At 43.0% G+C, this 23,504-nt stretch overlaps 1 protein-coding gene across 1 annotated transcript in view; it reads left to right on the plus strand.

The window, feature by feature from the left end:
- CFAP36 (cilia and flagella associated protein 36) overlaps positions 1–23,504 on the plus strand; it is a 106,031-nt gene that overhangs the window by 60,411 nt on the left and 22,116 nt on the right. Inside the window, exons 6-7 of the mRNA XM_077812019.1 lie at positions 1,276–1,327; positions 14,807–14,939. Of these exons, the coding sequence (XP_077668145.1) occupies positions 1,276–1,327; positions 14,807–14,939 (185 nt within the window). The remainder of the gene's footprint in view (positions 1–1,275; positions 1,328–14,806; positions 14,940–23,504) is intronic.

Consider the following 23,504-nt stretch of genomic DNA (forward strand, 5'->3'; position numbering starts at 1 on the left):
TCATGCAACTTTCTCACCTCCACTAACAATACCACGTCCGTAGGTTTACGGTCGGACATGATGACCAAGAGCACACCCGCTAAACACAGATTGGTACTGGTGTAAGTCAGGTCTACTAAACATTGTCTCTTTTTATGAATAATTTGACTACTAAGGATAGAATTTAAAACTCTACGAGTGCCCCCACCCCTGTTTTTTACAACTGTCACAACGAGGTGCAATGTCCCATCGACATGCAACTCTCTGTTGCTCTGTAGCAGCTTTGAGGTCTGGTTTAAGAAATCCTCAGCAGACAGCTCATCTCTAGTTCTGACCGAAAACAAAGGGTTAGTTAAATTACAGCTCTCTAAATGTAACTGAACATAATCATCAGGGCCTACCCTACCATTAATGTCATCAAGAACTAACTATAGCCCTCTGTGTATGGCTTCAACAACCTGTTGAACTGGATTTATTTGCTCAAAATTGACAAAACGAAATTCCTCACAATAAACCGACCTCCCAAATCTAGGTAATTCACATTGCCAACTTCTCACTCTCTCTGCATTTTCAGGGTTACTTGTGATTTCCATCAGTGGCATCTCCTCACGTGTTCTTGGTGAAAGATGGCCTCTTATGCCCGGCGCTGGGATTTATGGGGTGATAGTGCTGTTCTCTGATTGGCAGAAGGGTCATGCGACCCTCTTCTGGGCAGTTCACCCCGTTGGAGAACCTGCCCTATTTTGGTCAAATCTGCTCTCGGGGCAGTCCTATGCGGCCGAAACCCCTTCTGATTGGTAGAGGGATGTGGGAGGAGTTCTTAGAGGGTTCACATGAATCACTTCGGGACACCCTGCCCCGGAACTCCCTCCAATTGGTCAAATCTCCTCTCGGGGCGGTCCTACAGGGGTGAAACTCCTCCTGATTGGTAGAGGGCAGTGGGAGGAGTTGTTAGAGGGGTCACATGACCCACCTTGATTCCGGTCATGTGGCCGCCTTGCCCCCGGAAGTAATACCCCCATGGGGCGGGACTTCCGGTGACAGGTGGGCAGGGTTTAAGGGGTCAAGAGGTGGAGTTTAAGGTGTCAAGGGGCAGGGTGAGGGTGGTCATGTGGCCGCCTTGACCCCGGAAGTAATACCCCCATGGAGCGGGACTTCCGGTGACAAGTGGGCAGGGTGTATGGGGTCAAGGAGCTTGGTTTAACGGGTCAAGGGGTGGGGTTAGGGTTTGATTGATGGTAGGGCCCTTAAACTGCTCAGGACTTTTGCATATTTACTCAATTTTTTGTTTTATAGGAAGTCTAAGGAAGAGTATGAAATGGAGCAAGAAAGGAAAGGGTCTAAAGAGGTGAGTGCATTTTTATATATATAATCAGTTGTGGTGATGATGAAGTAATAAAGTCCTCAATATTTTCTTTGATATTTTTGTCCTTGATAACAACTTTCAGTCCATGGCAAAGTCTCCTTGTTGCCATTATAAATTAAACTGTCTTTCCTTTTGAAGTTTCTATTTCTCTCACTTTTATTTGAGTGCATTCTCATGACATTATTAACATCAGTGATGTGCATGATGGTCTTAACGTCATGGGGGAAGCAGACCATTGACATCTCCCTTCAGTGTTAAAGAGGAAGTGCAAATGAAGCATGCGTTTCTATCAAATAGCCAACTGAGAGATGTGGTGTTTGGAGAAAGCGAACAAATAGCTCCATCCTGTTTGCTCACCACAGGAAGAGAAGAGGGGGACAGATGATGCCATTTTTTGTTCTCAGTTGCAGTTATCCAGTTTGAAAAATGGTTTTGATGTCTGTTATGTAATATTTATGTTGTAATAGTGCCCAGAGATTCTAATCAGAATCAAGGCTCCATTGCGCAAGATGCTGTACAAACACAGACAAAAACATGGTCACTGTTCTGAAGTGTTTACAATCTAACTGTGTGGCAAAATGTTTATATCTATGGTTCTTTGACACTTTATTTCAGTACAGGTAAGCATTAGCAGTTGTATTGTACTCATCTTACTATGTAGTAGGTGTGTGCATGACAGAGTTGCTGTACCTTGTTTGGCAGAAAAAACAGTTACCTACCTTTCGTGACTGTTGTTCTTCAAGGTATGTTACTCATGTCCATTCCTTTCTAGGTGTGTGTGCGCCCATGTGCACAATTGTCGGAATTTTTTTTCCTTAGCGGTATCCATAGAACCGGCTGTGGGGTCCTCTGGAGTGCCACACTCATGCACTGGTATATGAGGTGCCTCTGGCCCTATGCCCTCTCAGTTCCTACTTGCTGGCAACTCCGACAGAGGGGTAGGAGGGTTGGTAATGGAATGGACATGAGCAACACATTTCAAAGAACAACAGTTACGAAAGGTAGCTTTGAGTCTTCTTTGAGTGCTTGCTCATGTTGATTCCATTCTGGGTGACTCACAAGCAGTATCCCTGAAGGTGGGCTCGGAGTTTATGATCATGCGGTTTGCAACACTGCTCTATTGAAGTTAGCATCATCCCAGACTTGCTGCGTGATCGCATAATGGGACATGTATGTATGGATAGATGACCAGGTAGTGGCCCCGCAAGTGTCCAGAATCAGGACCTGGGCCAGGAAGGCTGCCGACGAGCTTGTGCGCTGGTTAAATGGGCTGCTGCAGTTGTCGGCAGTGGCACTTTCGCCTGTTCATAGCAAAAATGGTTGCAGGCGGTGATCCATGATGAAATTCTCTGGACAATTCTATTGTCTGCCGCCATGACGGACAGCTGTGTCGACTTACGGAATGGCTTAGTCCCTTTGAGGTAAAAGGCTAGCGCTCTTCTGATGCCCAGAGAGTGTACTCCCCACTCCTCATGTGACTTATGAGGTTTTGGAAAGAAAACCAGTAAGTATATATCCTGGTTGTTATGAAACTGTGAAACTACATTGGGCAGGAAAGCTGGGTGTGGACGCAGCTGAACGTTGTCCTTGTAGAACACCATGTAGGGCAGCTCTGAGGTAAGTGCTCTAGTCTCAGAGACTCTATGGGCTGATGTTATTGCCACCAGGAATGAGATCTTCCAAGAGAGCAGAAGAAGGGACCAAGCAGCTCAAAGTGGGGCTCTGTGAGCCTTGACAGCATGAGGTTCAGGTCCCAACGAGGGATGGAGTCATGGACCTGCTGGAAAAGCGGCTTCAGACCTTCTAGAAACCAGACTGTCATGTCGTGAGCAAAGACTGCCCTGTCATGAAATGGAGGGTGGAAGGCTGAAATGGCTGCCAACTGGACCTTGATCGACGAAAGAGACAGGTCCTGGAGCTTGAGATGCAGAAGGTAATCTAGGATCAACTGCAGCGAAGACCGTGGTTCAAAGCCCAACACGTAAACTGTTTCCATTTGGCCAGGTAGGTTGCCCTGGTGGAGGGCTTCCTGCTGCCCAACAGGACCAGTTGGACATGGCCTGAGCACTTCTGTTCCTCTGCATTCAGCCATGCAGCAACCAAGCCATCAGGTGCAGCACGGCTAGATTCAGGTGCAGAAGCCTGCTGTGGTTCTGGGATAGCAGGTCCAGTCATAGTGGCAGGTGCCAAAAAGGTCTAGTCTCTTGGCATCCTTATTCTTAGGCGTGGCGCTTGCCTGACTCAGCCTGTCCCTTTCATTGGCTGCAGATACAACGAGCGACCCAGGGGGCGGGTGGGCATACAGGTACTGAAACCCCGTCGCAGGGACATAATACTTCTTTTCCACCAGTTTGGAAGGGGGTGGAATGGATGAGGGGGTTTGTCGTAGTGCTTTAGCAATCTTGAGAACCCCTTGATGGATCCACTCGGGGGGAGCAGCCAATAGCATATCAAAGAGAGCGTCCAACTGTTCTGCCAGCTCCTCAGCTTCCAGGTTTAGGATGGAAGCCACCTTTTTGAGGAGAGCCTGGTGCTCCTTGAAGTCATTGGGAGGGCTGGCATGGGAAGGGCTCACCACCACCTCGTCCGGTGATGAAGACAATGAAGGCATTGCGGGGGGGAGGAGCGATCTAGGCATTCACACTTAGGTATTCACACTTGCTCTCTTAACCCTGTGTTGGAGTCTGCACTGTGCTCCGAGCCTGGCGCTGGCATGAGGTGGCTTATCCGCAGCAGCCAGGGAGGAGTGGTGAGAGTATGGCACTGGTATCATTGGTATGCCCCAAGTGTTCCATTGGGCTGACACTGTCTTGTTGAATCCACGGTGAAGGGCTGAACTCTGGTTTCTGACTCAGATCAGTCATTTTCCTGGGACCAGGGTGGGGCCATGGAAGCTTACTTTTCGGTGTGGGAGACCGGTGCCTGGTAGGCGGGGGCCAACGCCTTTTCAAGGAGCAGTACCAGGATGACAGAGACTGGTGCCATGGTGGTGAGCGGTCCTGCACCGGTGGAGACTGACATGTTGAGGATCGTCTGGGTGATAGGGACCTGCACCGGGGCATTTGCTGGCGAGAGGCTGGCCAGTACCGGGAATACAGAGATCGGTGCCTTGACTCGGGCAATCCATGCCTCATTGAAGGATATCACAAACGTGGTGCTGGAGACCTGGGCCGTCTGGCCGGTCACCGGGGTTGTGGAGCTGGGGTCCTAGGTTGCGGAGACAGGGAACTATGCCTCTGCTCTGGGGACTGGTGGCGCTCCACCACTCTTTGGGGTGGCCCCATGGCTGGTTTGCCCTTGGGTTGCAGGACCTTAGCCACATCTAAGGCCGAGCGTGGTGTTGGCGGCACCAGCAAGCCCATCAGGTCTCTAGCTGCCTGTAAGACCCTGGGTGTCGAAGGTGCTAGTAGGTGCTGGGGTCTGCTACCGCTCCCAGGAGTCGGAGGCAGATCTCTGGGCTAACTTGTAGCTCTGGGGCGGGTGCATGGCCTGAACTGGGTCCTTTGCCCAGAGCTTCTTTCCCCTCTGTGGTCCATGCCGGGGAGCCGCATTGTTTCTTTTGCCGCTTCTTGGGCACTGGCGAGAGGGAAGGGTGCTGGGAGAAACCCACTGGTGGGGCGCTCCGCACCAACGCCAAAGTGCTGGGCGCAGAGTCAGATTGTAGGGCTCCAATGCTGGGCGAAGTGCAACCTCCATGAGGAGGGCCTTTAGGCGGATATCCCATTCTTTCTGAGTCCTGGGATTAAAGTTTTTACAAATTCTGCACTTCTCGTTTATGTGTGACTCTCCCAAACACTTCAAGCGGCTGCTGTGGAGGTCACTAACAGGCAATAGGCCTGTTGCATGATGAACACAGTTTGAAGTCTGGGGAACGGGGTATGCCCTGCCCCAGGGCAAAGTCCCTGCCAGGACTCTAACTAAACAAACACGTAACACTTAATGACTAACTATCTGACAACTATATGTAACAAAGAAGACTGTCAACAGTCTGTAAGAAGTGGTATCGCACTTGCAAAGCAAGATGAAGGCGGTAAGAAAGAACTGAGAGGGCGTGGGACCAGTGGTACCTCATATACCAGCACATGAGTGCAGCACTCCAGAGGGCGCCACAGATACCGCTAAAGGCAAAAAATTCCAACAACTCTGCCCATGGGCACGCACACACCCAGAATGGAATCGACATGAACAAGCACTTGAACTAGCAGTTTGTGCGCAGGAGGGTCCCCAGAATAACATTGATCTGATTAGGGAGAGTGCATACATCTTTGCAGGACAGAAACTTTGTCCCCATGACCTGAAAATTTGGTAAAGTTTCCCTGCGTTTGCAAGCACAGTGTTTGTGTTGACATCGTTAATCTTTTAATAGCTTTTATGAAAACTTATTTTAAACCTGGCTTGTACAGGAAAACACCAGCTTTGGGTAGGAGAATTTCAGATATCATAGTACTCCAAGCAAGATTCATGTAGTTGTGCTTCATTTTATGCTAGTTAAATGCTCTTACTCTAGCTATGAGAAGATGAAATATCAGATGACTTTTTTAGTTTTTGCTAAATTACATCTCAGTGGTTTACCACTTTAATCTAATCATTCCCATAGCAAACATTGTTGAATTCAACAATGGCCTGACCACTGAGGGAAGCTATCTAAAGAAAAAAACTAGGAGAGGTACCACTAGAAAAATAAAACTAAAAATAGTATATATAATATTTCAGGAATATTTAATCACAGAACACCAATTGAAACTCAAAATGAATGTTGGAAAGCTGGTACTAACTGGTAACTGCTGGAAGGTTTTTATAAGATTAAATAGAATGGCGGCAACAATTCTATAGAAGGACACAGGAGAGTGGATAAATAACACAAAGTGTTTTGATCTTATTCCTTTTTTGGGGGGGTGAGGGAGAGGAATCTTTCCTACCCAGAGAATGGTTTAGTTACCTCTGATGAAGTGAGTTAAATGATTTGATAATACTCCTAAATATTATGTATTTGTCCTTTTAATTAAAATCAATTACAGTAGAACCTCAGAGTTATGAACACCTGAGTTACGAACTGACTGGTCAATCACACACGTCATTTGGAACAGGATGTACACAATCAGGCAGCAGCAGAGACCCAATAAATAAATAAATAAATAAAAAAGCAAATACAGTACAGTATTGTGTTAACTGTAAACTACTAAAAAAATAAAGGGAAAGTTTAAAAAAGAGATTTGACAAGGTAAGGAAACTATTTCTGTGCTTGTTTCTTTTAAATTAAGATGGTTAAAAGCAGTATTTTTCTTCTGCATATTAAAGTTCAAAGCTATATTAAGTCAATGTTCAGTTGTAAGCTTGTGAAAGAACAACCACAACATTTTGTTCAGAGTTACAAAATTTTTAAAAATATAATTAGGAAGGCCAAAAAAGAATTTGAAGAACAGTTATCCAAAGACTCAAAAAGTAATAGCAAAAAAATGTTCAAGTACATCAGAAGCAGGAAGCCTGCTAAACGACCAGTGGGGCCACTGGATGATTGAGATGCTAAAGGAGCACTCAAGGACGATAAGGCCATTGCGGAGAAGCTAAATGACTTCTTTGCTTTGGTTTTCACGGCTGAGGATGTGAGGGAGATTCCCAAACCTGAACCATTCTTTTTAGATGACAAATCTGAGGAACTGTCCCAGATTAAGGTGTCAATAGAGTAGGTTTTGGAATAAATTGATAAACTAAACAGTAATATGTCAGCCGGAGCAGATGGTATTCACTCAAGAGTTCTAAAGGAACTCAAACGTGAAATTGCAGAACCACTGACTCTAGTCTGTAAACTATCATTTAAATCAGCTTTTGTACCAGATGACTGGAGGATAGCTAATGTGATGCCAATTTTTAAAAAGGGTTCCAGAGGTGATCCTGGCAATTACAGGACAGTAAGCCTGACTTCAGTACCAGGCAAACTGGTTGAAACTATAGTAAAGAACAAAATTGTCAGACACATAGATGACCATAATTTGTTGGGGAAGAGTCAACATGGTTTTAGTAAAGGGAAATCATGCCTCACCAATCTACTAAAATTCTTTGAGGGAGTCAACAAGCATGTGGACAAGGGAGATCCACTGGATATACTGTACAGAGATTTTCAGAAAGGGGTCCCTCACCAAAGGCTCTTAAGCAAAGTAAGCTGTCATGAGATAAGAGGGAAGGTCCTGTCATGGATCAGTAGCTGGTTAAAAGATAGGAAACTAAGGTTAGGAATAAATTATCAGTTTTCAGAATGGAGAGAGGTAAATAGTGGTGTCACCCAGGGTTTGTACTGTGCCCAGTCCAATAACATATTCCTAAATGATCTGGAAAAAGGGGTAAACAGTGAGGTGGCAAAATTTGTGGATGATACAAAACTACTTAAGATAGTTAAATCCCAGACAGATTGCGAAGAGCTACAAAAGAATCTCTCAAAACTGGGTGACTGGGCAAGAAAATGGCAGATGAAATTCAGTGTTGATAAATGCATTGGAAAACATAATACCAACTATACATATTAAATTATGTGGTCTAAATTTACTCAAGAAAGACATCTTGGAGTCATTGTGGATAGTTCTCTGTAAACATCCATTCAATGTGCAGCTGCAGTCAAAAAAGCGAACAGAATGTTGGCAATCGTTAAGAAAGGGATAGCTAATAAGACAGAAAATATCATATTGCTTCCATATAAATCCATGGTACGCCCAAATCTTGAATACTGCGTGCAGATGTTGTTGCCCCATCTCAAAAAAGATATATTGGAATTGGAAAAGGTTCAGAAAAGGGCAACAAAAATGATTAGGGATATGGAACGGCTGCTATATGAGGAGAGATTAATAAGACGGAGATTTTTCATCTTGGAAAAGAGATGACTAAGGGGGGATATGATAGAGATCTATAAAATCATGACTGGTGTGGAGAAAGTAAACAAGGAAGTGGTATTTACTCCTCATAACACAAGAACTAGGGGTCACAAAATGAAATTAATAGGCAGCAGTTTTAAAACAAACAAAAGGAAATATTTCTTCACACAATGCACAGTCAACCTGTGGAACTCCCTGCCAGAGAATGTGAAGGCCAAGACTATAACAGGGTTCAAAAAATAACTAGATAAGTTCATGGAGGATAGGTCCATCCATGGCTATTAGCCAGGATGGATAGGGATGGTGTCCCTACCCTCTGTTTACCAGATGCTGAGAATGGGCGACAGGGGATGGATCACTTGATGATTACCTGTTCTGTTCCTTCCCTCTGGGGCACCTGGCATTGGCCACTGTCAGAAGACAGGATACTGGGCTAGATGGACCTTTGGTGTGACCCAGTATGGACTTTCTTATGTTATGTTCTTACAAACATTGCAGAGATACGAAGAACCTACATTCCCACCATGTTTGTAACTGAGGTTCTACTGTAAAATAAAGTTGTAAAGTAGAATTTAAATTGTATAAATTCATTCTGAAAGTGTTTCATGTCCGTTAAAGATCTTATTTTTTAATATTTAAATTTTCAATGTCAAAAGTGCAATAAGTACACTTCAGGCTGGATGCCTCTTGTTACATATTAGCACACTTTTGGTGCTGGAGGCACTGAAATTTTATCCTCATTACTCATTTTACACCAAAGTTTTTCCTACCTCCATAAATAGTGTCGTTGAAATCAATGGGACTATTATATTAGGAGTAAGATACTACTCAGTGTGAGCAAAGGTGGCAGATTTTGGTCTATCTATCGTGCGTGTTGCTATCTCACAACAAGTAGAAGGACTTAATCTGAAACCCTTACTCTCAGACAAAGTGCCACTGACATCATGGACAATATTGGGTTTTTATTCATTACTGTATTCTTCATTCTTAACAGGTTATCCCCTGTTGCACAAAGTCTTTTTTATGGAAGTCTTAAAAATCTGGTGCTCTGACTTGATTCTTCACTGTGTGGAATTTTTTCTGGATACTGCCTCATAAATTGGAGGAAGTTAACAATTAATTTTTAAGCAGATAGTCATATGTGGTGGGATTTTCAAAAGGTACTTGGTGACTTAGGAGGACATGTCCTATTGCTTTCAATTGGGCATGTGCTTCTAAATCCCTGTGGTGCTTTTGAAAATCTTAACCCTTGTGTCTTATTACTGTGTGTTTTTTGATTTCCCTTGTTTTTATACTTTTAACTTTTTGAGGGTGCCGGTCTTTTTAATTCTAAGGCTGAGTAACTCCTGAATCAGCTCATGAATACTGTGACTACACAAATAAGTTTCCCACCTGTCAAACTTTTCACATATTTTCAAATATTACAAAAGACACACTCTCCTTCAAATGAGAACTTTCCTTGGAAACATAAGGCTATCTTTTATCCTGAAGGAACTGTCTGGCTTTTCCTAAGCTTTCAGACACTTTGCTGACTTTTATATTTACTTTCCTAGGTCAGTGGGTCCTTGTTTTTCAAAGTTACATGCCTTTGAAATTAGAGCGGAGGGGTGAGATTCTGTGCTGCCCCTTTAAGCTGCTAAACTCTAAATTGCCTAATGGCTGCAGTGCTACTCAGCTTCACCACTGTACTGTGCTCCAACCACATTCTGACATGCATTTCCGGCCTCCAGTCTTGTCTCCAGCATGTCCCCTATGACTTAGTTTGTAGGGGTCCTTGGAAAGCTGTCTTACAGCTGTCTTCTGCTATACTTGTGCCAGGGAATTTTTTCCTGGATAGATCCCCAGGGTATTTATAGCCCCTTTATAGTGCTTTACCCCTTTTCCCAGTGTAAAGGGACCAGAGTGAGACTCTCACCCCATATGTCTGACTCTTTTCAGAATGGTATATGTTGTACATAATGAACATCATAGGCATTGTAGCCTATAGGTCATTCTGGGAGGCTACAAAACAGCCAACTCAGTAGCAGTGATTTATGTTGATTAAATGAAAGAGAGGCTTTCCATTGCAGAGATTTTATAGGCTAACATTTTTCTGGGGAAAGGACTCTCAAGCTCAGTTTTCTCTGCATGTGGTAGAGGCAGTGAGGAGACGGTGTCAAATTTAGAAAAGCACATAAGTCCCATTTTCAAATGTAACTTAGTGGTTTAAGTTTCATTAAAAGTCAATGACACTTAGGTCACTTTTGAAAATGGGACTTTGGCTCCTAAGTCACATAGGTGCTTTTGAAAATGTTACCCAAAATATTTATTGGGTCATAGAATAGAGTGATTCAGTCTGTCACTTGGTGGAAATTGAAAGCCCATATGGTGGCTGAATCCTCTCTTTGCTCTCTGGGCTGCAAAATCTTGGCAAAGGATGCCAGCCTCTCATTATGGGGAGCACATCTAAGGCAAAACAATACCTAAGTATTTGGTCATACTCAAACAGGCTTCAGAGCACAAGCTTCCTAGAAATTAGAGCAGTCACATCCGGCCCCATGGACTTGTGCTCATCCAGCATTTCTAAATAGTCCTGAACCACTTCTTTCTCCACAGAGGGCTGGTCACCTCCTCCCCATGCTGTGCTGCCCAGTGCAGTAGTCTGGGAGCTGACCTTGTTCGTGAAGACAGAGGCAAAAAAAGCATTGAGTACATTAGCTTTTTCCACATCCTCTGTCACTAGGTTGCCTCCCTCATTCAGTAAGGGGCTCACACTTTCCTTGACTTTCTTCTTGTTGCTAACATACCTGAAGAAACCCTTCTTGTTACTCTTAACATCTCTTGCTAGCTGCAACTCCAGGTGTGATTTGGCCTTCCTGATTTCAGTCCTGTATGCCCGAGCAATATTTTTATACTCTTCCCTGGTCATTTGTCCAATCTTCCACTTCTTGTGAGCTTCTTTTTTGTGTTTAAGATCAGCAAGGATTTCACTGTTAAGCCAAGCTGGTCGCCTGCCATATTTACTATTCTTTCTACACATCGGGATGGTTTGTCCCTGTAACCTCAATAAGGATTCTTTAAAATACATACCAAGTGGAAGTGTCATAGAAGTCCCCAATCTATCTGTTCAGCAGAGAGGATCTTCTATTCCAGGGCTTGCTCCTGCATTCCAACCCAGAGTAACTGAATGTGACAGTTGGATGTTGAATGGCAAGTCCTGAACAAGATCCCTCCAAAGTATGAGACTTTCCCAGTCTCCTGCAAGCCTTTTACTGTTTTGGCTTCCACAAAAGGGGGACAAAATTCTGTTCCTATTGTCAGTATTAGTAAGATCAACCCTCGGAAACCAGTCTTCCAGATTCTGCTGGATTTCTTACAAGGCGGCCTTGACTTTGACATAAGACCTCACACACTATTGCAATTCACATCTCAGTTCTAAGAACAATCTCAAATGCAGGCTCATTCAAGTCTCTGGTAGATCATTCAATGATGTCAGGGTTCCAGTACATCTGTCTAAACCAAGTCATCATCATCATTTGTATAACAATAGTTCCTAGAGGCCCTGCAGAGATCGAGGATCCATTGTGCTAGGTACTGTACAAACAGTTGAGCCTCCAAATGACTTAAAATCTAACTATACAAGACAGACAACATACAAACAAATCTTGGAAAGTATACAACTTGTTTGTTTTGTTTACTATTTTCCCCAAACTATTTCCCAACTCCTGCCCCATACAGGTGCCCCAACCATTCTGTTTCCCATTGGTGACCCACAGTGCTCTACTCTCCAGCTGCACACCCCACAAAAAGTCCCTTTCCCTAGTTAAAATGAGCAAGAACATGCTGCCATCACAATGTATTTTCCACCTCCTCAACCTGGAACCTGCTCGCTGTGCTTGGACATTCCATCCATTCAGACTTATGGCATCTAATTTCCTTTATTGCCTCTTCATAAAGATGTGCTTTCTGTTCACAGTCACATTGGTGACTAAAGTTACAAATCCTCTGTTGTTAGAAGACACATACCATACTGCGTGTTTCATAAAGGTGTATTCTTTGTACTCCAGAGTAATTTGTTACAAAATAATCTCTCTCTTTCCTATATCACAGGAGAGCATTTTCCTAGAGTCCAAAAGAAAAAGCGTGACACATGCTAGATGTGAAAAGAGCAGTTTAGATTTACTTCAGTGCAACTGATCATTTCAAGAAATCATCCATATTTGTTTTTGAAACCTAAATGTGTGGTCTAAAAGCATCTAAATCCTTCATATTTTGGTGGATTAAGTGCTACATCATAAACCAATATGCAGCTGCAGATAAACTGGACCCAGGAGGAATATGAATCCACTCAATACATTCCTTTGCTGCTGCCTGGACAGAAAGGACAACAGCTATGTCTGAGTAAATCTGAAATTGGACACCTGGTTGTCCATCAATATCTTTATAAAACATTACAGGATTGGCCTTCCATTCCTAGTAGCAGTAGCATTTGTCAGGAAAGTGTTCCACCCAGTGGTCCCAAAAGATTGAAACTGGTAATTTTAGGAAAGGAAGAACCTTCTTTCTTATCTCTTCATTCCAACTCTCTTTCCTTATAGCTAGCTACATACCAGATATCTGAGACTGGGGTTGAGGTCAGGATCCAGAATAGAAAATTTGTTACCTGAAGATTTTTCTTTTTGAGCTCCATTTCTACCATCCGATGAAGTGAGCTGTAGCTCACGAAAGCTTATGCTCAAATAAATTTATTAGTCTCTAAGGTGCCACAAGTACTCCTTTTCTTTTTGCAAATACAGACTAACACGGCTGCTACTCTGAAACATTTCTACCTCAGTCTGCCCCACTTGAGATATGTTCTTCAGGTATCTGTACAGCAGTCTCTTTCCAGCTCCATATATATACAGTATGATTTCAGTTATTTGAACCTACCTTTTTTCAAAAATCTAGTTACAGAAGCCCATGTAGCTTTATGTTTATCACCTGCCAGTCACTTCTCAATTAGCTAATCAACAACTTCGTATTTTTATTGTGGTTCTGAATGATTACTTGCAGTTACTGTGACCTAATCCTATTTCAGCAGCAGCAGCTTGGCAGGACAATTTTGAAAAGAAAAAGTGCTCAAAATAGCTTTTCTATTTAACTGAACACTGGTTACCCGAAAGTTTCGGATACCCACTAGGCCATTGGGATAAATGGGATAGTACTGTATATAGTTTCATAGTTGAAGAAAGCATTTCTGTTTAGAGTTATCTACTAAAAAAAATGTAGTGTTTGTGTACAGCTTTTCTGGCATGACGGTGGTACAGATGGGGTAAGTCTTGCCATTCTGTGGACAAATCTGAACTGTCTCTAGCAGATATGATGTGTAGGGGGGACATGTGAGGTGAAATGTGTCCCAAGATTGGCCTGCCGGGGGAGGGGTGGAGGGAGAGGGGCCCTGTCCTTCTCCTTCTGTGCCTGCCTCGTCTGTGTACCTGGCACCTGGACTCGGGCAGGGAGCAGAGGGGGTCGGACCAGCTGCTTCTCATGTCAGCCACTGTGGGTCGCTGCTCTGTGCAGCGCAGCTGCTGCCTGAGAAAGAGTCTGGCAGTGGTAGGCCATGTGCCCCGCCTTCCGCCCACACCCCCAGGCCCGGCTGCTGGGGACAGGGGCTGAGCGAGCCGGAGTCCCCTCTTCTCCCCAGCGTGTTTCCAGTTCACTTGGCCCATCTCCAGCATCTGGCCCAGGTTGTAGAGTGGCCTGCTGCCACCGCCAGGCTCTTTTTCAGGCAGCTGCTGTGCTGCACAGATCAGTGACATGGAGCAGTTACCTTAAGCCATGTGAGAAGCTTACTCAGCTTCCAGGGACAGCAGTTGAATGAGCTGGGGAGGGGGGTGGTGCAGCAGGAGCAGGACAGAACTTCCCTCCCCACGCAGATAACTGGTGGGGAAGAGAGTGAGCGGTGGCCCTAGCCTGGGTGCAGGGCAGGGGAGGGGTCGCTGGGCACAGGAGACATCGGTTGGTCACATGCCCCTTTAGATTGTGCCCTCCAGGATGGAGAATTTGCAACGAGGGAGAGCTGAGAGGCAAGCCCAAATGTCTCAGAATGGAGGAGACATTATTCCCAAAAAGGAGATCATTGGGTAACAGATTTTCCATTCCATTAACTAAAATTCTGCTATTGTGGTATCTTTTCTACAGATTCACACACATGCCCCTATCTCCTGATTCAGGTTCATATTTCTCTGATATACTGATGGTAGAACAGCAGAAATCTGCCCACATAGTCACACATGAAGTATGGCATCAAATCTCTTTTTTATGGCGTGGAGGCAAACACCAACCTACCTGAAATTCTAAATTTCAGTGGTTCTGGATTAGGAGGCACGTCTTGAACTAAATTCAAGTCTTAATTTATGGCGGTGAGTCAGTAGGAGACTTCCTGTTAGTAGTGAGTAAAGCGTTTTCTCTTTTTTACCTCCATAGTACAGCAGATGGGCGTGGCAGCATTAATAACTCATCAAAAAGTTAATAACCATCTCTGACAATCCAACAGTTCATATTTTATTCTGGTTTGATATTTGTAATTCCTAAGGTACATTATTAGAAAATGTAACAAACTCTTTTTTTTAATTCTAAGACACATGATAAATTGAAGTCATCAGATGTTACATACAGCTGTCCCGGATATTCAAGAGAAGCAAAAGTTAAGGAATCCACTGAAGATATTGAGAGAGTTGATGATTTTGAAGAAATTGCAAAATTATCATTAGGTAATGTTACTTGAAAGTATTGTATGTATTGCATTATAATTGGCCTGCTCATCTCTACTCATTATAGAGAAATAGGAGTCTTAATTTTTCTGCAAATAAGTTTGCCTTTCACATACCTGGAAAAAAAAGAAATAAAATGAAAAAGAGAGGTTATAAAACATATTTATAATTTTTTATAATTAATATAATAATTTAATTAACCAGTTACCTCTGTTAGGTTTCTTACTGTTCTTTGGATCTGTACTCCTTGGCTAATGAACAGACTAAAGAATTATTATAATTTTATGAGTTGTCTTAGCCAAAATAGCTTTTAAAGTAAATAAGAAATTGCAGAAAGCAAAAGATGATTAGATGTTCACAATGTCAAAAATTGACCGCAACACGGAATGTTACAATTTTGAAGAAATAATAAATCAGTTGAGTTAATTCAAAGTCATATCACAATCTTGTTACAAAGGGAAACTTTTAACCTAGTTCTGTGCTAGTCTTGGTGGGTGACTTTGCTATCAACATGGGACTATGGATCCTTAAACATAGATTCTTATTTTCAGTCAAGTTTATGTGCCAATGGAATTATGGAACTGCTCATGTCTGTTCATCCAAACAATTGTGCAGTAGAATTTAGAAATTTAGATAAGTTACATAATTGTCAAAGAATGTTAATTCAGTTCAAAATTACCTTCCCCAGGTAATATTCATACCCAAGCTTTGCCACTTACACCGCACAAAACTATCACATTAAATCCAAAACATAATATGCAGATTCTAATTTCACTGGAATTTTACCAGTGATGGTGGGCTCTTATACCACTTTAACCAAAGGTTCAAATAGTGGTAAAATCTCTAGTTTACAAGCCAATTCAAAGCTGCTGCTGCTTTTTGTCTAAGAAGTTGTCAGTTGTCTTGACCACAAATGTGTGACTTCTAGGCTGAACACTAGGGGTTTCTCACAGTAACTTTTGCTATAGGGAAGCAAAGTTACCTATTACAAAGAGCAGTATGCTTAGTTGGGCAAGAACCCCTACAACATGTTGAGTTACCATCCAATAACCTTGCTGTCAGTGTGTTTCAAGGGGTTTGAGCATTTGATCCTCCAACGAATCACTCCAGATTTGGACGATGTCTTGCAAATTGTGCAAGCAGGGGTTAGAAAAGGTCGCAACACCCGTGATCAAATCCACCACCACCTTTATTGAAAATGGTTGTCAACAAAATCTAAAGACGGAAGCAATCTTCTTGGATTTGACTGCCGCCTATGATACAATTTGGTACAGAGGCCGTTTGTTTAAACTCTCTCAAGTTGCCCCACATTGGGTGGTTGAAGTAGTAGAGCTCTTTCTCCAAACAGGCAGTTTAGAGTACACATGGGCAACTGCTGTAGCTTCTGGAAGTGTCAGATCAGCAGCCTTCCTCCAGGCTTAGTTCTTTCACTCATACTGTTCAATGTGTACTTCAACAACCTGCCAGCTACAGTCTCACACAAGTTTATCCAAATCCATTTCACCTCGGTGTGACATTGGATAGGTCATTAACACACTGCAACCACTTGAGGAAGACAGCAGCAAAAGTCAGCAGTCGGAACAACCTGCTCAGAAAATTGGCCAGTTCAACCTAGAGTGCGAGTGCCCAGATGCTTAGATCATCAGCCCTTGCCCTGTGCTATTCGACAGCAGAGTATTGAACTCCTGTCTGGTGTTGCTCTTCTCACATGAGGCTGGTTGATGTAGAGCTTAACAAAGCTATTCATATTGTTACTGGGACTTTATGGGGAACTTCCTTGCCATGGCTACTGATACTTAGCAAAATAGCACTGCCCCATATTCACCATGAAAATGCCTCTGTCATGTTGCTGGCTAAGATCTGTGAGAATAGCAACATGCCATTGTACATAGACCTCTTCGATCACCCACCAGCTCACCTGTCTTCTAGATGTCCTTTATGGTCATTTATGCCACCAAAGGACATGATGGTGGAATCTGTTTGTCACAACGAGTGGTCAACGATGACAGTCATTAATCACTCTCTCATCACTGACCCAACCAGCTGTCCACCAGGTTTTGATCTGCCAAGGCACCTGTGGTCATCTCTGAACTGGTTTCGAACAGGACAGGGCAACTGTGTGGTCAGTCTCTTTAAATGGGGTTTTTCTAATGCCCTGCAATGCAGCTGTGGTCAACTTCAGACTGTCACATATCATTGTTGAGTGCCCGGTATTTATTTCAGTGGTGGGCTGCTGGCTCTTCACTTGTGTGATGATGACACCATTAAATGGCTAGGCACATTGCACATACATCAATGATGAGTAGGCTTAGTTAGTGTAATTAGTTTCTCCCACCTCAGTGTTCTTAATTACTTATTGATTTAACATCCCTTCTAGATAACTAAGACTAAACTTGTTAGTGAAACACAAATATGCATCATACATTTTAGTCATTCAGAGGATTTTAACTTAGGTTTGTTCTTTCTGAGAAGCATTTAGCTAAACATAACCAAGTCACCACTTGGGAAAACAATACATGTATAAAAGTTATTTTTCTACTTATCAGTTGGTCTGGCATGAAGGTGGGTTCTCCAGCTCAGCATCACAGTTGCAGTGACTGGTTTCTCAAGATAGATGGAGTGCATTCAGGTGATTCACTCAAGTTATGTCAACAGTATTCTTATTCTCTTTCCAGACTTCTCAGCCGTCTTCTTAGACAGGACTCTCAAAGACAGAATTAATAAGGTGCTTGTTAGCGAAAGACTTTAGTTGTTACCATGGTGGGGGTGCTTTTGCTCATCAGTCCAGCTCCGTGTCTTTCATCCAAGTGTTTCTGCTTCCTGAAGCAATGTGTTGAACAACTCAGGACATTTTATACATTTTTCTGCTGGATGGCATGACCTTGTTCCTCTTCTTGAAGTAGCTGATGTGAGCCAACGAGAAAGTGATCTTCATAAATGATCTGGAGGATGGTGTGGATTGCACTCTCAGCAAATTTGCGGACGATACTAAACTGGGAGGAGTGGTAGATACGCTGGAGGGGAGGGATAGGATACAGAAGGACCTAGACAAATTGGAGGATTGGGCCAAAAGAAATCTGATGAGGTTCAATAAGGATAAGTGCAGGGTCCTGCACTTAGGACGGAAGAATCCAATGCACCGCTACAGACTAGGGACCGAATGGCTAGGCAGCAGTTCTGCAGAAAAGGACCTAGGGGTGACAGTGGACGAGAAGCTGGATATGAGTCAGCAGTGTGCCCTTGTTGCCAAGAAGGCCAATGGCATTTTGGGCTGTATAAGTAGGGGCATAGCGAGCAGATCGAGGGACGTGATCGTCCCCCTCTATTCGACATTGGTGAGGCCTCATCTGGAGTACTGTGTCCAGTTTTGGGCCCCACGCTACAAGAAGGATGTGGATAAATTGGAGAGAGTCCAGCGAAGGGCAACAAAAATGATTAGGGGTCTGGAACACATGACTTATGAGGAGAGGCTGAGGGAGCTGGGATTGTTTAGCCTGCAGAAGAGAAGAATGAGGGGGGATTTGATAGCTGCTTTCAACTACCTGAAAGGGGGTTCCAAAGAGGATGGCTCTAGACTGTTCTCAATGGTAGCAGATGACAGAACGAGGAGTAATGGTCTCAAGTTGCAGTGGGGGAGGTTTAGATTGGATATTAGGAAAAACTTTTTCACTAAGAGGGTGGTGAAACACTGGAATGCGTTGCCTAGGGAGGTGGTGGAATCTCCTTCCTTGGAAGTTTTTAAGGTCAGGCTTGACAAAGCCCTGGCTGGGATGATTTAACTGGGAATTGGTCCTGCTTCGAGCAGGGGGTTGGACTAGATGACCTTCAGGGGTCCCTTCCAACCCTGATATTCTATGATTCTATGATTCTATGATCCAAGCTTCTGGTGAAGATTTGAAATGTCCAACCAGGATACAAGTTCTGTCTCTAACCATCATCCATTGTGAAAACAAGGCATCTCCTTTATGACTACTTGCAATTTTATCTGGGAAATTCCAGTATCTTTATACAAAACATCTTCGGCTCTACCAGTTTGTGAGATACACATCGGACCATATGTTGAACATCTGCTCTCTTAGCATCAGTCATCGATCTACTTCCACAGGTTACTTTTCTTGGCCCTTTGTGGTGGTGTCCTTTGGCCAACTTTGCACAACTCCATGCTCTTTCATCAGCATTTTTAGCTGTCTGCAGAAATGTCCATTTTGACCTGAGAACAGAGGCTTTATGTAAAGTCTCTTCACACTGTTCGATGTTTCTGTCTTGTTTAGTAGTTAATCATGCAGCAGTGTAAAGTTATTTGACTCAGTCAGTCACCAATTAGAGACAACATTTAATGAAATAGTACAAACCAACTGTACACACCTCTGTTCCAGTACTTGATTATCCCCTACACTTCAGTTATGAGGTTAATATGATTGCTTCATGTACAAAACTCTCTTCATGAAACTGCCAAACATACATTTGACCATACCTCATAATCGTATGCACTTCAGTTGATTCACGCTAAAGATTTATACTTCATATTGGCTTTTCAAGATGTCATTTAAATGTATCAGCTTTTTAAATTCAAAACAAACACCTGGCAATTATACCTTGTTAAAGATTAGTTATATTATTGCTCACATATCTATTTAAAATAGGCAGCATGGTCTGAACTATTTTTCAGTATTTTCTGGTCAAGTTTCCTAGGCATTGAAAATTCCTTCAAATGAAAGGTTCTGTTATAGAATGCCTTTAGAGCTCTTAAATTATCAGTGTAGTTTCTTAAATCTTAATTAACACCTTTTCAGATTTATTTTATCTAATAATAAAATTTTACCTTGTGATACAATATCAGATAGTATAGCTTGATCTACTAGATTTCTATAATGTATAGGGATAAAGCATGTAAAATGGAAGAAAAAATTACTTTATAATTGAACAAAAGTTTTTAGTTACTTAACCTACAGCTCCTATAAGTGAAACACAAACAGCAGCTTCTATTTAACATGTTTTAAAGGCTTAAGCCTAAATTATGCCAAGATTCTGGCCTCTGTGTGTGTATTTATATAACATGATTGTTATTAATAAGCTCCATATTTTCTGTATTGTCACTACAGAATCAGTTTTTATAAAACTGCATTGATTCTGTCTCCCTGGTGTGTGTCTGCATTGCACCTTTCATTGCTAATTATACAGCATTTCTATATAGTAGGAAAATATCCCTTTTAAAGAACCAGGCATAAATGTTGATGACTTGTTCAGAGTACACTTAGGCATAGCTGTGTTTTCTCCAAAGAGAATCATTCTGCATTTGGTTCAAGATCAGTTGGTTTGCTATCTCTTTCTTTATCTCTTAATTTCACTTTTTGAGCAGAATTATGATTTTTGGCAGCATAATATATTTACTTCCTTGAGTGCGCCTCTAGGTAGACTTGCAGTGTGCACAAGTTACACAGTGAAAAATGGCTGGATCATTTGAAAAAAAGGACTGTGTTTATTAAAGGTCATGATGTATGGGTTGTCTGATCAAGCCAGTGCTATTTGCTATTGCATGTTAACAATTGTGATGTGAATCTTTGATGGGGTGTTTGTATCGCAGCCGCAGCAAGAGGATGAAGAAACTGGTGACCTTTCACATAGGGGAAGAAAATTACCTGCCATACCCTAAAAAGAGTTTCAGCTGTCAATATTGGAGGAAGGATCTGAGATCTGGGTCTCAGGAAGCTGGTATTTGGGTTTTGGAACGGGCTTTTGGTTCTAGTGTGGAACATATTCTGTCTACACCCTGGGCTGAGAAGGTGTAGAGCTGAACAGCAGGGATATGATTGAGAAACACATTTGTATACTTTGAACTCTGGGATTGTTGTAGCATTCCCTAGAGAACAAGCACATTTGTTGTGAATTAACCCCTCAAGGAGTCTGAGATATACTTGCTTAGTCCCTGCAATTCTGCTGTCTTGTAGTATTGATCCTGAAATTGGATGAACATTGGTGACCCTGCTAGGGCTGCTGCAGGCTCTTTGCTAATAGTGATTGGGGTGGACCAAAATACTAATTTCTTTTAACCAGTACTGTTTTGATAGCTGGAGGTGTATACATAATATGTATTTTGTAAAGAGAGATTTTGTAAGAAATCCTTACTGTTGGGATCCATACTCTTGTATAAGATCTGGTAGGAAATTCTACTAGCTTAAAGTTTCAAGGCCATTTACTCCAAAGACAGTTCCAACAGGGAACAACCTCACTGCCTTCAACTATCTGTTTCTTTTTCTTAATCATAATGTTGCCTGCAGAGGAATTCCTTGGCTTTTATTGTGCGTCTCTCATCTGTTGCTAGGATACCTTTATCTATTCAGCAATTTTTCCTTGAGCTAATAATCCTGTCCTAACACAATGCCTATTTAGTACGTCTCTACTCCACTTAAAAAAATCTACTTATGTGATTATATGTACATTGAGGCTTGATTCTTACAGAGCTTTAGTTCAGTGAAGTGAACTGTTCTTGAAATCAGGGTGGATAAAAATCTATTATAAAATAAAAAATTGGATTTTTTTTACTTCAATTGGACTTTTAAAATACATGTTTATTTTTTAAAAAAAACATATTTAAAATTAAATTTGAAATTGACAATCTATGTTAAGGCCAAAAATTATTATAATCTATTAAAAATCATTTAAATACAAAAAATAACATTAAACAGTACATGTTTGTTGCCAACTTTTAAAGAAAGTCAGACTACTGAAGTGGTGGAAATCTCTGGGTAAGCATCTGGAACCAGAGTTTGGGGAAGTGCTGACCTAGCTTTGAACACCAGTAGCCTCTTCTGTAGGTGCATAAAAAATGTCTTTTTCATTTCAGTTTATTCAACTAGATCAGTTCAATTACTGTTTCATTAAAAGTTAAGAAACTAGCTGAAAAAGCAGGAAATCTTGTTTTCCTTTTCCAAACTATGAATAAAAAGTAGGTGGGAAAGGGATGAGATCTGCTGGAGCTAAAGTCTTGAAGGACATGGTGCCAGAAACAAATGAGTTCAGTTCACTAACCACAGATAATACTGCCTTTGTATGAAAAATAATCATTAAAAATGCAAAACATGTTTTGATAAACTTTCTGATTAATTTTTTTCCTTAGGTATCCAGCACTTTTAAGGTAGCTTAATCTCATTAAAAAATTAAAATGCTATATTTCTATCCAAGTACAGCTTGACACAAATAGCAAATAAAATTGCTTATCTAATAAATAAGAAATGCATCATTCTTCTTCGAGTGATTGCTCATATCGATTCCAATTAGGTGTGTGTGTGCAGTCGTTGGAAAGTTTTTCTCCTAGCAGCATCTGTTGGGTTGGCTGTGGAGCCCCCTGGAGTGGTGCCTTCATAGCGCTCAATATATGACCCTGCCGACCTGGCGCCTCCTCAGTTTCTTCTTACCGCCAGTGACGGTCGTTGGAACTTGCGTCTTGCTTCACAAGCTCTCCACGTTTCCTGAGCATTGATTGTTTGTTTGTTTTTGTACTTCTTAGTTAGTTCTTAGTTGTTATAGTTAGTAGTTAGTTAGTTAGCTGTTGGGCTGGGGGGTTTACCCAGCACCCCGACTGCGTTTCCTTGTGGGGGCTTACATGCCCAAGTCCTAGGGGTTCAAGCCCTGCAAATCCTGCAACAAAGCCATGCCAAAGGGCGACCTCCACAATGCTTGTTTCAAGTGTCTGGGGGAGGCTCCCCAAGCAGACAAGTGCAGGATTTGTAAAGGGTTTCACCCCAGAACAAAAAAGGAGCGAGACTTCTGCCTCAAGCAGCTTCTTGTGGAAGCGGCACTCAGATCACAACCTCCAGCAGCACTGCAAGACCCGGTACCGAGTTCATTGGTGCGCAGCGCCCCGGTGACAGTGGTGGAAGGGGCACCGTGGAAGGACTCTGGCAGAGACCGCGGCACCCCTGCTCCCTGGTGCCGAAACCAGCAAGATTGACCTAGCACCGCTCCACTCCCTGGCACAGAAGCAGCACTGGAAGCAAAGGAGGAGCGGATCTCCGTCCCAGAGACCCACCCCTCTGGAGCTGGCCAATGGGGCGCATCCCAGAGAGGAGCGTCCAGTGCCAAAGTCTGTGGAGATGGCACCCTCGACTTTGGCCCCACAAGTTGGACTCCCCAGCCCAGGTCATTGAGGAGGTGGAATTGCCATGCACCCTGGATGCCTTTAAGGCCGCGAGAGACCTCATTGCTATGACAGTGCCGAGGATGCCCATCGTTCCACCAAGCCTCTGGTACCGCATCGTGTGGCACCGTCTCGAGGCAAACCGGTGATGCTCCGTCCCTTGGCACTGCTGATGGAATCACGGCGCCACTCACAGACCCGGCGCCAGTCGTACTCGTGGTGCCAGTCAGATTCACAGCATCTCTCCAGGTCACAGTGGTACTCTCGCTTGCGACACTGATCCTTGCGTCGATCCTGGTTGCGTAGCAGGTCCCGCTCCCGACACCAGTCCAGGCACCGATCAACTACTGCCCGCAGCTCCAGATGCGGCACCACTCTCCAGTCTTGCAGCATTGCGACTCCGTTCTCCAGTGCAGTGCAGTTCACTG

Source organism: Eretmochelys imbricata, chromosome 3 (assembly GCF_965152235.1).
Source record: "Eretmochelys imbricata isolate rEreImb1 chromosome 3, rEreImb1.hap1, whole genome shotgun sequence".
NCBI classification, from domain to species: Eukaryota; Metazoa; Chordata; order Testudines; family Cheloniidae; genus Eretmochelys; species Eretmochelys imbricata.